Source organism: Aquarana catesbeiana, linkage group LG02, assembly GCF_042186555.1.
Source record: "Aquarana catesbeiana isolate 2022-GZ linkage group LG02, ASM4218655v1, whole genome shotgun sequence".
Lineage (NCBI taxonomy): Eukaryota > Metazoa > Chordata > Amphibia > Anura > Ranidae > Aquarana > Aquarana catesbeiana.
The window spans coordinates 517,831,679-517,848,159 of NC_133325.1; the positions used below are offsets into that span (position 1 = coordinate 517,831,679).

At 40.7% G+C, this 16,481-nt stretch overlaps 1 protein-coding gene across 2 annotated transcripts in view; it reads left to right on the forward strand.

Moving 5' to 3' along the window:
* The window catches only part of SLC45A3 (solute carrier family 45 member 3), a 135,441-nt gene that overhangs the window by 104,486 nt on the left and 14,474 nt on the right, over positions 1-16,481 (forward strand). For both annotated transcript variants that reach the window (XM_073615791.1, XM_073615792.1), the window contains 3 exons: positions 1,019-1,408; positions 11,174-11,992; positions 12,188-12,453. In XM_073615791.1, coding sequence (XP_073471892.1) covers positions 1,240-1,408; positions 11,174-11,992; positions 12,188-12,453 — 1,254 coding nt within the window. In that variant the 5' untranslated portion in view covers positions 1,019-1,239. The remainder of the gene's footprint in view (positions 1-1,018; positions 1,409-11,173; positions 11,993-12,187; positions 12,454-16,481) is intronic.

Consider the following 16,481-nt stretch of genomic DNA (forward strand, 5'->3'; position numbering starts at 1 on the left):
CAGTGGAGTCGCCACAGGCAATTCAGAGTGAGCTGACTCCTGATCAGAGGAACCATTGCTGTATCGCTGGGTCAGGTGAGAGGGCCGATCGGCCATTATCTACTAATGTCCATAGGAACTGCAGTCTCTGACCATCTCCTGTATCATGTCTGCCGTCTCTGACCATCTCCTGTACTATGATTGCAGTCTCTGACCATCTCTTGTATCATGTCTGCAGTCTTTGACCGTATTATGTCTGGGGGCTCTTTCTGGTGGTGTGGTGTGGGGGGGGGGGGGCGGCATTGAGGGGCCCGGCCTTGGGGCGGCAAAGGGAGTAAATCCGGGCCTGGCTGTGGGTGCACAAGGTCCAACAGATACACATCTCACTCCTTGGAAGCCCAAAGCATGAGATGCGGGCTGCACTACTGATGTTGGTGTGCTTTCAACAATATTTACTAAAGAAGATACATGGCAAAAGTACAGCCTGCAGCTTGTATTTAAAACTGAAGTTTAGTTATGAATAGTTTTGCATAGTTACATTGGTCCAGCTTGAACTTATGTAATTATGTACTGTATGTGTCCATACCTGGCCGATCCCTATGGAAGCTGCAAATCATTGTAGTAAACACTGCTACAACAGTGGTAGCTTCTAGCTTCCAGGTCATAAGTTGCTCTGACGCTACATGAACACTGGATTTCGCTTGCTCTACATTAGCGTACATTTCTCAATGAATGCAAAACGTCCTCTGATTAGACGAAGTGGGGAGGTGGGGGCGGTGACATCATGATCTCCACCCTATCTAATCAGAGATTCCCTGAATGGCACCTGTGCAAAGCAGCTGTCATGCTACATAATGAACACTGGGGGGTCAACCACTCGGCATGGGATGGCAATGGTCGGACAATGATTATCTCATGATAAATCCTGTATAATAATAATAATATTTGCACTGAATTATTTAAAAAGCTGGCATCTCTGTTTTTGTGAAAAACATACAGAAAGTTTAAGTTTATAAGGTTTCTCATTCTTTTTTTTCAGGTGATAATGTACATATATTACATATAAGCTTGTGAAGGTTTGAAAAAAGTCTCACCTCAGGATGGGAAACTGCATAAGAACAACCATATTTTAATGTGTGGATTCCTGCATCAGAAATGGGTTTATATCAGCAAGAACAGAGCTGCAGAAGACTTGCAAGATGTGTATTTGGGGCTTTCAGCAGAATTAACATATAAAAACTCCCCACGGCAGAAGATATAATGCAGAGGACTGGTTTCAGGGACTACCTGAAGAGTCCTCAAGCACAACTTCTTCTGGTGAACTCTCTAACATGTGGTCTGGAAGTTTGTTTGGCAGCTGGGATCACCTTTGTGCCACCATTGCTTCTTGAAGCTGGAGTGGAGGAAAAATTCATGACCATGGTACTAGGTATGTAAACCAGACCAGATAACCTATGTACAATTTGTAATTGTAGAGTGAAGTCACACCCCGCCTTGGACATGTGTTATCACAAGTGGATGAAGAACAATTTTTGCATTCTTCCTGTTAACCAATTAGTTTTCATTAGCTATAACATTAAACAATGAAATTTCAAAGTAATGTAAATGAAACATTAAACACATCCAGATGTTGCTGTCCACATTCATTGACACTCGAAATCCAGGTAAAATACAAAAGTTCCCTAAATAAAGATCAAGCTTTCCTTATTATACTTATAAATCTCAAACTTGTAATTTCTAGTTAAATTCTAATGCCCTGTACACACGGTCGGACTTTCTGACGGAATATGTGCGATCGGAGCTTGTTGTCGGAAATTCCGACCGTGTATGGGCTCCATAGGACTTTTTCCATCGGAATTTCCAACACACAAAGTTTGAGAGCAGGCTATAACATTTTCCGACAACAAAATCCGTTTGCGTAAATTCAGACGCACAAAGTGCCACGCATGCTCAGAATAAATTAATAGACGAAAGCTATTGGCTACTGCCCTGTTTATTGTCCCGACGTACGTGTTTTACGTCACTGCGTTCAGAACGATTGGATTTTCCGACAACTTTGTGCGACCGTGTGTATGCAAAACAAGTTTGAGCCAACTTCCATCAGAAAAAATCAACGTCCGATCGTGTGTACAGGGCATAAGTCTGCACAGTAGCATGTTACCAATTCCTTTCTCCCCATTTACCTATACAGTAATGTTGTCACGTCACCATGTCCAAATTTGCAGAGCAGTTGTTGGCCAAGAGATACATTACTTGCTGCTTTTGCTACTCTTAGCCTCTCAGTATCAATAGATCCTGCCCACTGCCCTGACAGGAAGAAGAGTAACAAAGGTTTCTGTGCTCATGTGACAATTTAATAGATTCAAAGTTATTTACAAGGGTTTTCTAAATATAAATCATGGGTAGCTGAATACCAGTACAAATTACAAATTTAGTGATATATTGATGGATGGGAGTTTGTGAAGGCCTGTCTTCTACTTTAAATATATGATTCACTGACTACTTGTCAATAATGAATGATTTAACGTAACGTGTTGTAAACCGAGGGGTTAATTTACTAAACAAACTTAGTTTAATACATTGCCTAATAAAAATATGAATTTTCTATAAAATGATTCAAAACCCTGATACTATTACAGCATCACACCAACAGGGCATACCAGCAGGCATTCATTACATGCAAACTGCTTTATAAATAAAAGCAAACATGACCTTTTTCTCCTTTTTTAATCTGGGTCACATGACTTTTTTTTTTTTGCTGCAGCACAGACCAGCTTTGGGCTGGGCTAAGCTAAAGCGGGTCACATGTCTTGTGACGTCAACAGGCCCTGCCCCAGGGCATGCAAATGCAGAGTGGAGCTGTCAGTCAAGGAACAAATCCACCCACCATTGCCTTACGGTGGTTAAAATCCTTCACTGACAGTTCCAATCCACTTTGCACAATCTGGGGTGGAGGCCTGGTGACCTCACAGGACATGTGACCCGCTCTAGCTTAGCCCCGACCCCAGCTAGGCAATTGTGAAATACAGTTAGGGCATTTCCTTACTTATGTTAAAGAAAGGGAGCATGCAAACTAGCTGTAGCAACGGCTGCTGTGCACAATCACAGGCTGTCGCAAGGACACAGACGGGTGGGAGGGACAGCAAAAGGCAGGATCAACCAGGTTTTTGCAGCATACAGAAAAATAATCCTCTAGTGCCTGAGTATGTATGAACAGAATGTAACACAGCATATATTGACAGTTTTTTAATTATTTGGTTTTAATGTCACTTTAATATATAAGCATTATAAAAATTATTTTAGAAAATAACGGTAAAATGTGATTAAAAAAATTTTTTTTCCAGATTCATCCATAAATATATTTGATACTGTTCCTTATACTACCCTGACATAGAAGCCGAGAATGCAAGAACTAGGAAAAAGTGTATGATACATATTCAAAATAAGTAGTGATGTTCCACCAAGAAGTGTACTGAGTTTATTGAGTCTAGTCCTTGGTAGATGAAAAAGTAATGTTCCCTTTTTACTGATAACACAAAATAAAGCAAACATAATAAAATTTACAAATGTCTAAATAAGTAGTTAAAAGGCGAAAAAAGTGTATGTTGAAAAACATAAGCTTCTGCACCTTGGTCACAGTAACAAAGTTGTCCGATATGCATTAGGTAAAATACAATTAGAAAAAGAACCTTGAAAAACTGGTTACACAGATCAAATGCATGTGTGGGAAATGTTTTACTGTAAAAGCTATTTTGCATTTCCACACAGTTCTGATATTTATACAACCCATCCAGACCTTAGAGCTAGGCTAATGACCTGATTTTTATTATCAAAAACGAAGAAATATGCCGCGTACACACAGTCGGACTTTACGGCAGACTTTGCCCGGCGGACTTTGACGTACTTTACGACGGACTTTCTAAATGAACGGACTTGCCTACACACAATCCACCAAAGTCTGTCGAATTCGTACGTGATGACGTTCGACAGGACTAAAATAAGGAAGTTCATAGCCAGTAGCCAATAGCTGCCCTAGCGTGGCTTTTTGTCCGTCGAACTAGCATACAGACGAGCGGACTTTTCGACCGGACTTGAGTTCAATGGATAGATTTAAAACATGTTTCAAATCTAAGTCCGTCCAACTTTTGAGCAAACAAAGTCTGCTGGAGCCCACACACGATCGAATTGTTCGACGAAATCCCATCCGCCGGGCAAAGTCTGCTGTAAAGTCCGCGGCAATAGGGATGGGCTCGGCATGTTCAGATCCTAGCCCAAATCCACCTGAGCTATCTCGCCAAGAGGCTGTCATCTGTCATTTAACAAACAAAAGAAAAACACTAGTTTTCTTCTTTTTTTTTTTTTTTTTTTTTTAAGTGAACTGGATGGACTTGTTTTTGTTTTTTCAACCTTACTAACTATGTAACTAGGTGGTGCAAACTGTAAAATTAGCACACTATCAGTTTGCATAACTCAAAAAACAACAATTTGTAGATTAAAAACTGGCAAATTGTTCATCTAAATCAATGAAAGATGCTGGATATCCAAAATCATTGATCTGAGGTGGACAGGGTTAAATTGACATTATTCATTAACTACTTCAGCCCCGGAAGGATTTATCCCCTTAATGACCAAAGCATTTTTTGCGATATGGCACTGTGTCCCTTTAACTGACATTTGCACGGTCGTGCGACATTGTACCCAAACAAAATTGACGTCCTTTTTTCCCCACAATAGAGTTTTCTTTTGGTGGTATTTGATCACCTCTGCGGGTTTTTTTTTTTTTTTCTGCGCTATAAACAAAAAAAGAGCGACAATTTTGGAAAAAAGCTATATTTTTCACTTTTTGCTATAATAAATATCCCCAAAAAATATATAAAAAAGCGAATTTCTTCCTCAGTTTAGGCCAATATATATTCTACTACATATTTTTAGCAAAAAAAAAAAATCGTAATAAGTGTATATTGATTGGTTTGCAAAAAAGTTATAGCATCTACAAAATAGGGGATAGATTTATGGCATTTTTATTATTTTTTTTTTTTTACTACTAATGGCAATGATCTGCGATTTTTAATCGGGACTGCAACATTGTGGCGGACAGATCGGACACTTTTGACACTATTTTGGGACCATTGACATTTATTACAGCGATCAGAGCTAAAAATAGCTACTGATTACTGTATAAATGTCACTGGCAGGGAAGGGGTTAAACACTAGGGGGCGATCAAGGGGTTAACTGTGTTCCCTCAGTGTGTTCTAACTGTAGGGGGGATGGGCTACCTAGGACATGACAAAGATCACTGCTCCCGATGACAGGGAGCAGTGGATCTCTGTGTTTTCTATGCTTCCATTTGTGAATAAACAGGAAGCTCTGTACAGCGCTATTCTTGCTGTTCCTGACACCATCCACTGCTCTACTGACTGACACCATCCACCTCCCTGCTGACATTGTTCACTGCTCTACTGACATTGTCCTATGCCCTCCTGACACCATCCTTTGCCCTGCTGATACTGTCCACACACCATCCACTGCCCTACTGACATTGTCCACTACTCTACTGACTGACACTGTCTACTTTTAAGGTAGGCTGAGTTTATATTTTTACAGTGGCATTTGGTTTATTATATTTTTCTACATTTCCCTTACTATTTAGACCCCTTTCACACTGAAACTGCCCCGTGCTAGCGGTAAAGCGCCGCTCGTTTTAGCTCTGTGTGGGCAGGAGCAGATGCTTTTAACCCCAAAGAAGGGGTTAACAAGGGGTTAAAAGCGCCCGAAAAGCGCAGCTGCTGCTGAATCGCTTTGCAGGCGCTTCGACAGCACTGCCCATTGATTTCAATGGCAGGGGCGGTTTTGGAGCACTTGTATACACCGCTCCCACACTGCCCCAAAGACGTTGCTTGCAGGAATTTTTTTCCCGTCCTCCAAGTGCACCGCCCCAGTGTGAAAGCACTCAGGCTTTCATACTGGGGAGGCTTGAGAGGTGCTATTTTTAGCGCTAAAACCCCTGAAAAGCACCTTCAGTGTGAATGGGGTCTCAGTTAGGCCTTGCTAGTTAATTTCTTATTTTCAAAAAAGGGTGCAGAACCCTAGTGATCTTTTTTTTATCCAAGATAAAGTTTTTATTGAAAAACAAGTACATACAGTCCAAGAAATCCACAATTAAATTGTACATAGTAGCCTAGTCAGACATAATACCATAGAAGAATCAGACTCATACAAAAGTATAAAGTACATCCCACTGTTAGAAAATAAGATAGGAATTGCTATCACTGTCTCCTACTCATGGAAGTTCCAACCCTCTATCTGTAACCATCCCGAGCTCAGAGCTCCAATCAGGGCTAATGCGGGGTGCACCATGCCTTCAGCCGTTATTAAAGCGCAGTAATCTATCCATGACCAGGTCCTCCGGAGCTAACCCAGGAGTGCCCAGCCATGGTTCCCATAGTTTTTCAAATTTTTTTGAACATCCCCTGTGTTGGTATAATCTTCTCCATTCTCAATGTATGTCCTAGTGCGGTAATCCATTCCTTAACTGAGGGAGGCGTTTCAGATTTCCAGTGTACCATGATTAGCTTATGGGCTACAAAAAGGGCTCTAGATAAAGCTTCCCTGACGTGGTGTTCCCATTCTAGTTCATCTAGCACATTCAAAACGCAGTGCCTAGGGTCCAGCGGAATTGAGACCCCAAACACTGCGCCCAGCGTGTCCACCACCCCCTTCCAGTACACATGCAGTCTGGGACATCTCCATAGCATATGTATTAAATCTCCGTGATCTCTCTTACATCTAGTACAGGTTGGGGTGGAAAGAAGTCCCATATTGTGTAACCTATGGGGTGTATAATACGCTCTCAGAAGTGTATATAATTGCGTTAGTCTTTGCGTTACATTCAATGAACATATGGAAACTGACTGCAAGACCTCCTCCCATTGATCCTCATCTAAGGGTCCAACATCCAACTCCCATTTCCCCTTTACTGTCAGAGGATGCTTTAGAAGGTACTTGTGGAGCAGGGTGCTATAACTCTGGGAAATGAATCCTTTAGAGGTCTCCGCCCCCTTAAGCAAATCGACCAAAGGGTTCGAGCTAATATGCCAATCAGAGGTTTTTGACTGTGCTTCAAATGCGTGTCTAAGTTGCATATAATAAAAAAGCATGGAGGACGGAAGACTATATAAGTCCCTTAAATTGTCAAATGAACGCAGTTTGCCCTCATTTATGATTTGTTTTAGGTAAAGAATGCCAAACCTCTTCCATCTTTCCGCATGTTGCAATTTAGCGAGTTCTGGGTAGGACTCATTTCCCCATATAGGACTATACTCAACCCTAGTGATCTTTGATAGCTTTCATGCTGTTCGGGTAGTTCTTCACCTCCCAGAGGTTGCCTACCCCTGGCTTATAATATTGTTTTTCTAGCAAAAACTCTTCTATGTGGTCTTTTATCAAACTCTCAAATATCTTCCTGGTTTTAGAAGTTAAACTAACAAGTCTGTAGTTACTTGGTAAATATTTTGATCCCTTATTAAACACTGTATAGGCACCACATTGACTTTGCACCAATCTAGTCGTACCAAGACAAATATTTAAGAGTTTCCAAAAATTAGAAACAATGGCTTTGAAATAACAGAGCTCAACTCTTTGAGGGCACATGGGTGTAAGCAATCTGCGGTCCAGGTGCTTTATTCACATTTATTTTGTTTGTTTCTGTATCATATAAATTTTGAGCCATTGTGGTTCATTTTAGGCTATGGCAATCCTATCACCGATATGGACTTAAGCGCTACCATTTTCCTACATATACACTGAGCTGAACAAGGTGTTTAATAGATTTGCATTATCTTTGTCTCCAGTCACCAACTCTAAGTTATCTTGTAAGAGGACTACTTAGGCCACTTTCACACTTGTGCGGCTTGTCATGCGACTGCAAAGTTGCAGGACAAGTCGTACCCTATGATTTCCAATGAGTATTATTCATATATGTGCAACTTCAAAGTAGTCCCTGCACTACTTTGGTCCAACTTTGATGCAACTTGAGGTCCATAGACTTTAAGATTACACAGGAATTGCTTCAAGTCGCGGCAAAGTCGTGGCAAAATTTGCGGCAAATTCACGCAACTTTCAGGTCGCACAAGTTACATAGTAGGTGAGATTGAAAAAAGACACAAGTCCATCAAGTCCAACCTATGTGTGTGATTATAAGTCAGTATTACATTGTATATCCCTGTATGTTTTGGTCGTTCAGGTGCTTATCTAATAGTTTTTTGAAACTATTGATGCCCCCCGCTGAGACTATCGCCTGTCGAAGGGAATTCCGCATCCTGGACGCTTTTACAGCAAAGAACCCTCTACGTAGTTTATGGTTAAATCTCTTTTCTTCTAATTTTAATGAGTGGTCACGTGTCTTGTTAAACTCCCTTCCATGAAAAAGTTTTATCCCTATTGTGGGGTCACCAGTACGGTATTTGTAAATTGAAATCATATCCCCTCTCAAGTGTCCCTTCTCCAGAGAGAACAAGTTCAGTGCCTTCATAACTAATATCCTCCTGACCCTTTATTAGCTTTGTTGCCCTTCTTTGTACTTGCTCCATTTGCAGTACATCCTTCCTGAGGACTGGTGCCCAGAACTGGACAGCATACTCTAGGTGTGGCCGGACCAGAGTCTTGTAGAGTGGGAGAATTATCGCTTTATCCCTGGACTTAATCCCTTTTTTAATGCACGCCAATATTCTGTTTGCTTTGCTAGCAGCAGCTTGGCATTGCATGCCATTGCTGATCCTATCGTCTACTAGGACCCCCAGGTCCTTTTCCATCCTAGATCCCCCCAGAGGTTCTCGCCCTAGTGTATAGATTGCCTTTAAGTTTCCACATCCTACGGAGAAGTTATTGCCCTGCTTAGCTTAGTATCGTCCGCAAATACAGAGGTTGAACAGTTTACCCCATTCTCCGGGTCGTTTATGAATAAATTAAATAGGATTGGTCCCAGCACAGAACCCGTGGGACCCAACTACCCACCCCTGACCATTCCGAGTATTCCCCATTTATGACCACCCTCTGAACTGGTCCTTGTAGCCAGTTTTCAATCCATGTACTCACCTTATGGTCCATGCCAACGGACCTTATTTTGTACAGTAAACGTTTATGAGGAACTGTGTCAAATGCTTTTGCAAAGTCCAGATACACCACATCTACGGGCCTTCCTTTATCTAGATGGCAACTCACTTCCTCATAGAAGGTTAAAAGATTGGTTTGGCAAGAACGATTCTTCATGAATCCATGCTGATTACTGCTAATGATACCGTTTTCATTACCAAAATCTTGTATATAGTCCCTTATCATCCCCTCCAAGAGCTTGCATACTATTGATGTTAGGCTAACTGGTCTGTAATTCCCAGGGATGTATTTTGGGCCCTTTTTAAATATTGGTGCTACATTGGCTTTTCTCCAATCCGCTGGTACCATTCCAGTCAGTAGATTTTCAGTAAAAAATTAGGAACAATGGTCTGGCAATTACTTGACTGCGTTCTCCAAGTACCCTCAGGTGCAAGCTATCCGGTCCCGGTGATTTATTAATGTTAAGTTTCCCAAGTCTAATTCTAATTCTGTCCTCTGTTAGCCATGAGGTTGCTTCCTGTGATGTGTCATGAGGATAAGCACTGCAGTTTTGGTTACTAACGCCCTCTGATTCCCTCGTGAAGACCGAGGAGAAAAATAAATTCAATACCTTCAGTGTGAAGTGAAAGGGACCTTACTCATACCTGATTTTTTTTTTTTTACTAGTAATACAGTACTGTGCAAAAGTTTTAGGCAGGTGTGAAGAAATCCTGTAAAGTAAGAATGCTTTAAAAAAAATTATATTCTAATTGTCTATTTTTATCAATTTACAAATTGCAAAGTGAGCGAACAGAAAAATCTAAGGCTGGTGGTTTGGCTTCAAACCAGCATCAATTCTTTTAGGTACACTCAGTGCTTGTGCAAACAGGTTGTTTCAAACATCTTGGAGAAATAACCACAGGTCTTCTGTGGATGTAGGCTTCTTCAAATCTTTCTGTTACCATTGTCGGGCAACGTTGAGGACCATAGACGCAGTGGTCGGCCAAGGAAACTTAATGCAGCAGATGAAATACACATCATGCTTACTTCCCTTTGACATCAGATGTCCAGCAGTGCCATCAGCACAGAACTACCAGGAACTAGTAGGACCCAGATACACCTATCTATTGTCCAAGAACATTGGCCACTAGTGGTTTTCATGGAAGAATTGCAGCCAAAAAGCCATACCTTCAACATGCAAACAAGGCTAAGTGACACAACTATTCATAAAAGACAAACAGAGTGCAGTTCGGCCCGTCACCCCACTCCCTCCTCACTGTATTTGATTGACAGCAGCAAGAGCCAATGGCTTCCACTGCCATCAATCTGCCCTGTTAGATTAGGGATAAAGAGCAGCGCTGCTGCAGACAGGCACATCACTAGATCGATAAAGGTCTCGATACATTTTTTTTTTTTACCTTATTGCAGGTAATGTATTAAGGTGAAAACCTTGTGACTTTAGAACCACTTTAAAGAGATCCAACTACTCTGAGAGTAAGTCTTAGAGATACACATGAAATTTGATTAAGATAGCCTATAAAGTCAGTTATGTTTGGATTGACCACTTAAACTTTAAGCTCATTTAAATCCAAAACCTTTTTTGTTTGTTTTCGACAGACTGGGGAAGGATTAAAACCCCTGTCTTTTTTTCCGTTCCCATTGGCAACATTTCCCATCACTTCCTGTCTCAGAGGCACAATAGGAAATGAGAAAAATTTACATCAAAGGGAGGGGAAATTCTGTCTTAGACAGTTGTCTTAGAAACAAGTTCCCCATTGAAAATATTCCCCTCTACTCTGGTTTTTGGTGACATTAGTAAAACTTTGTATTTTCCATTGCTTTCTGTGCCAAAGACAATGGTCACCAGAGCAAATAGAGAGGGTGACTCTCCCAGCAGAAACACAGATAACAATAAAAACATGACAGGGTTCGGCTCTAATGCTGCAACACTAAAGCTAAAGTTGGCTTTAACTACATGTTAAATAGTACCAAATCAATGTAATTTTTTTGTTGATATTTATGGAAATATTTAATTACTATTTGCAATTGATCTATATATTGTCTTAGTTGTGGCAAAGTGATGCATACAATTTTCTTTTTTAGGTATTGGCCCAATTTTTGGTCTTTTCGTTGTACACCTGATTGGTTCAGCCAGTGATCGGTGGAACAGCAAATATGGCCGTCGTCGTCCCTTCATCTGGCTTCTTTGCTTTGGAGTTATGTTGAGTCTCATTATTATCCCATATTCGAGCCATCTGGCCAGTTTGACTGGTCGCCATCATGCTGGCATGGAGGTGGCCTTCCTAGTGTTCGGAATAGTCCTTCTGGATTCCTGTGGACAGCTCTGTTTTACTCCTTTGGAAGCCTTACTGTCTGACCTTTTCCCAGAAGGAGAGGCTTGCAGGAAGGCATTCTCAGTCTATGCATTAACAGTTGGAGTAGGTGCATGCATCGGTTATTTAATACCATCTGTGGACTGGCGTGGCAGCTGGCTGGCACAGCAGTTAGGAGGGCCAGAACAATGTCTGTTTACACTCCTGCTTACTATATTTTCTGGATGTGTATTTGCTACATTCTTTGTCTCAGAAGAGATCTGGACAAATTCAGTACATCAGGATATCTCTTTGGAGCACACAGGAAGGTGGGGGAGTTCCCTGAAAGTGTGTCAGCTTTGGACTCTGCCATACAATCTTTCTCGTATGTTTCTTGCATTCAGAAGTGCATGTGCCTTGGTTCCACGATTAAGGAGATTTTGTTGCGGGGTGCCCATTGCTCTGCAGCGCCTATTTGTGGCACAACTATGCTCTTGGATGGGCCTTATGACATTTATACTGTTTTATACCGACTTTGTTGGAGAAGGACTGTATCATGGTGTGCCAGCAGCAGAACCAGGCACAGAAGCTAGACTTCGATATGATGAAGGTCAGTAAAATGATTAATCAGAAACAAATATTTAAAAACCAAAATTTTCTTAATCTCAGTTAATCTTTGTTACTCATTTCCTCTTCATCCTGTAGCATTACCTTTTCTATAAATTGCTCTTAAATCAGTATATATTAATTCTCAAAAGCAGCATGGCATTTGCTTTATTTTATTTTTTTTTCTAATCTCAACCAGGAGTCAGAATGGGAAGTCTGGGCCTCTTTCTTCAGTCTGTGATATCAATAGCCTTTTCAGCCTCTATGGATTACCTGGTTAGGACATTTGGAACAAGATTTGTCTACGTAGCTGGTGTCTCTTGTCTACCTGTTGCTGCACTGGTCATATGCTTTTCTAGTAATGTTATCATAGTAACCGCATCAGCTGCCATAACAGGAATTCCATTCTCTGTGCTTCAGATCCTGCCCTATACTCTCACTTCATTATATCACCATAACCGTCAGGTAAGTCAACACATCACACCAAGTCTCTGTGCTCATGAAGCTGTACTTTTCAAAGGCCAATAATTCATTGTTTGCCTTTCAAATTAGGGTCATACAAATATCATCAGAAAAAAACAATCCCAGCACCACTTAGGAAAATCTAGACATGTAAATCATTTTTATAGCTCATAGAGTTTTATTCCATGAATTCAAAATGTTGTGGAAGATCTGTCATCTCCCATCCTTGATATATCCCATTTACAGGCACATTTTATCCATCCTTTATATCTAATACATTTAAAAGACTGGTGGTTCAGAACAATCAAATACAGCAAACATAATTTTGGCTAAGAATATTGCAAACTACCAAATGAACATCATTATTTATTTAGACATTTCTATATATGAACAGATAGAAATGCATGTGACTGCCACGGATTTTTTAACAATATGATGCACATCAGCTTAGTGATGCAACACGACAGCACAGATCAAGTAGGAAATACTGTATAAATCAGGTTGAAATAGTCAAAGCCCAACTTTTTAGTTTTGGGTAAAGTAGGTAAGACGTAAGAATTTATTCCAGTGTGTGTAGCTTTTTGGGAAATTTACCCTCACTTTCCCTCAGGACAGGAAATGATGGGAAATCTCTACAGTGAGGACACAGACTGCAAAAGAACAGCTCTATCAGATTATAATTTTTTTTCTGCCTGAAGTTATCTCCTCCCCTATTTTCTTTTGGGAAACAGGCAGCAATAACAAGTTTTCATAATTTATTTTATTATTTCATAATTATTTACTTTTTCCAAGGCTATCCAGAGCCAAAAAAAAAAAATACATAAACAAATATTTGACTGCAATTTTGTTTTAAAAGGTCAGCTCACCAAAATTAGGTTTATTAGTTATTGGTAAAGGCTGGTGAGTTGCTTCTAGAAAGATCTGTATTCTGTCTTTGTTTCAGGTCTTCGATGTTCATTTCACCTTTGCATGTTTCAGTAAGTCTTTTAGGACTTTCCTTTTAATATAAGATAAAAAAAACATCCAGTGGGAAGAGTGGGATCTCCCTCCATTGGTCAGCACAGACCCATAAACTTAAAGCTGATCTCCAGCTTTAGTTTCAGTTTAAATAACTAACTATTTTCCTCATTAGCACATGCAGCTGCTGGGTGTGCTGTATGGTTTGTATATAGCTGAGGCTACATACAGTATACAGCACTGTGTTCTGGGTGCAAGACGAGAACAAAATAGCATTGGTCTGGGTGGCGCTTGCTGACAATTTTAATGTTTAGGATAAAATGTTTAGGATGTAAATGCTTGTTCGTGAGGTTTCTCTAAATCAGTGGTTCTCAACCTTTGTAGAGCCATGTCCCCTTCATAACATTTCCCAAGTTGTGGGGACCCCTAACAGTAAAATTATTTTCGTAGCATGGGTTGTTAGCACCCAAGGCAAGCCCCTAACCCACGGACATTTAGCACTCCCTGAGTCCCTTCCACTCCTACAGTATTAAAACCCCTTATGGTACATTTGAGGCTGTACCACTCTTTCTCTTTGTTTTCCTTTCTTTCCCTTTTATCTCTCTCTGGCCTAATTTCTTGTTTCTTTTCCCCATCCCTCTCTCTAGCCATCTTACTTGTTCTTTCTCTTATTCTTTCTCTCCCTTTTTCTTTGTTCCTCCCCTGTTTTCCTCTCCCTTCCATGTATTCTCTATTTTTATTCCTTGTCTTACTCCTTAGTGGGGGGGGGGGGGGGGATGGGAAGAGTGGCAGTGCTGGCGGGGAGTTGGGATGAGAGGTAGGGCTGGTGGAGAGATCAGTGGCACCGCTGGGGGGAGTTCTGATCAGCCAACTAAGGTGCCCTTGATCAAGGTCATCTGCTGATCTGAGAACTGTAGTGGGGACTTTTAATGGCAACTAGACTCACAGGTAATGTTACTTACTGTGTCTCTGGCTTCACCGGTGTCTCGTAGCAGTGACACCTATGCTGAAATCAGCACTTCACATTCCTCACCAGTCAGCTGACCTCTAGTCTCTGCCCCCCAGCCATGTCGTGAACTGACTGACCCCTGGCAAATCATCATTCGACCCCAGGTTGAGAACCACTGCTCTAAATGGTCCATTTTTTATATTGTTTTAGTGTATATTTCTTTCCATATATATTATTCTTCATGGTATATTTTCTCCTTTCATGCTATCATTGGACAACCTCTAATGGTGGAGTGCAGAATGTTTCTTCTGTTCTGTAATTGTCCCAGGTACTGAACTGCATGTGCTTTATTTTAGCATTTATGAAGAAATTTAGAAAAAAAAAATAGGGTTTTTATTAATTAGCAAAATGACATATTGTAGAGAGTCATAAATATAGATTTGAAAATTATTAACAGATTACCATCTTAGAGAGTGGTTTGCTAGGTTCCCTACTTGTTGTGCTTATGCACAATATACAAATCATCTAATTATAAATTCATCTTATACTGCCCATAGTAGTCTGTATTAAAACTTAGTGTAGTCTTCACAAAATCCAAAGTGCAATTGGTCCACAATAGCAAACGATGTATAAACAGTTCATCAACTTATTTTTTGTGTTTTAACCACTTCCCGACCAGCGCACGCCGATGTACGTCGGCAGAATGGCAAGGCTGGGCAAACGAGCGTACCTGTAAGTCCCATTTGAATTCCCCGCTGTGCCATTGCGTGCGCGCCGGCCGGGAGCTCCGTGAGTCGGGTCGCGGGTCCCACGGACTTGATCGCCGCGGGGATACCCGCGATCGCCTCATGGAGAGGACGAACGGGGAGATGCTGATGTAAACAAGCATCTCCCCATTCAGTGTCACTGATCTCTGCTCCCTGTCATCGGGAGCAGAGATAGTGACGTGTCACAGCTAGCCAATCCCCGCTACAGTTAGAAATCACTCCCTAGTATTGACTTAATCCCTCTCTGCCCCCTAGTGGTTAACCCCTTCACAGCCAGTGTCATATACACAGGAATCAGTGCATTTTTATAGCACTGATTGCTGTATAAATGACAATGGTCCCAAAAATGTGTCAAAAATGTCCGATGTGTCCGCCATAATGTTGCAGTCACAAAAAAAAAAATCACTGATCGCCGCCATTACTAGTAAAAAAAAAATTTATAAAAATGCCATAAAACTATCCCCTATTTTGTAAACACTATAACTTTTGCGCAAACCAATCAATCGTTTATTGCGATTTTTTTTTTTTACCAAAAATATGTAGAAGAATATGTATCGGCCTAAACTGAGGAAAAAAAAATGTTGTTTTAATAATTTTTTGGGGATATTTATTATAGCAAAAAGTAAAAAATAATGCGTTTTTTTTTCAAAATTGTTGCTATTTTTTTGTTTATAGCGCAAAAAATAAAAACCGCAAAGGTGATCAAATACCACCAAAAGAAAGCTCTATTTGTGTGAAAAAAAGGACACCAATTTTGTTTGGGAGCCATGTCGCACGACCGCGCAATTGTCAGTTAAAGCGACGCAGTGCCGAATCGCAATAAATGCTCTGGTCAGGAAGGGGGTAAATTCTTCCGGGGCTGAAGCGGTTAATTCCATGTACATGTGATACTCTTCATATATGTGATCACACTGCTGTCTATACAAATCCAGTATCAGTTTCACCCCAGCAACACAATTATACATAATTCATAGGGTGTATAGGACCCCAGTTAAATTGTATTACTTGGGTAGACGAGATACATCTGACTGTCCACATGTAAGAGAACCTCAGCTGACCTAATATATATGCTATGACATTGTCCCAAATTATTTAGGTACTGGCAAATAATAATTGATACTATTAACCGGGTAAATCAAATACAGGTACAAAGGGATCCTAAAATAAGTTTGCTGGGGTGCCGTGAAAAAGAAACATACATACCAACAATTAGGAAAACAATTAATAAGATGTTGTTTATTGCATTCAACTAATCGCACAAAAAATGAATTTCCTCGAATGTACCAACATACAAGGAATGGCGCCTACAGGTTAATGACACTGTATTAAAAGAATGGCAGGTTTGTCGAAATAGGGGG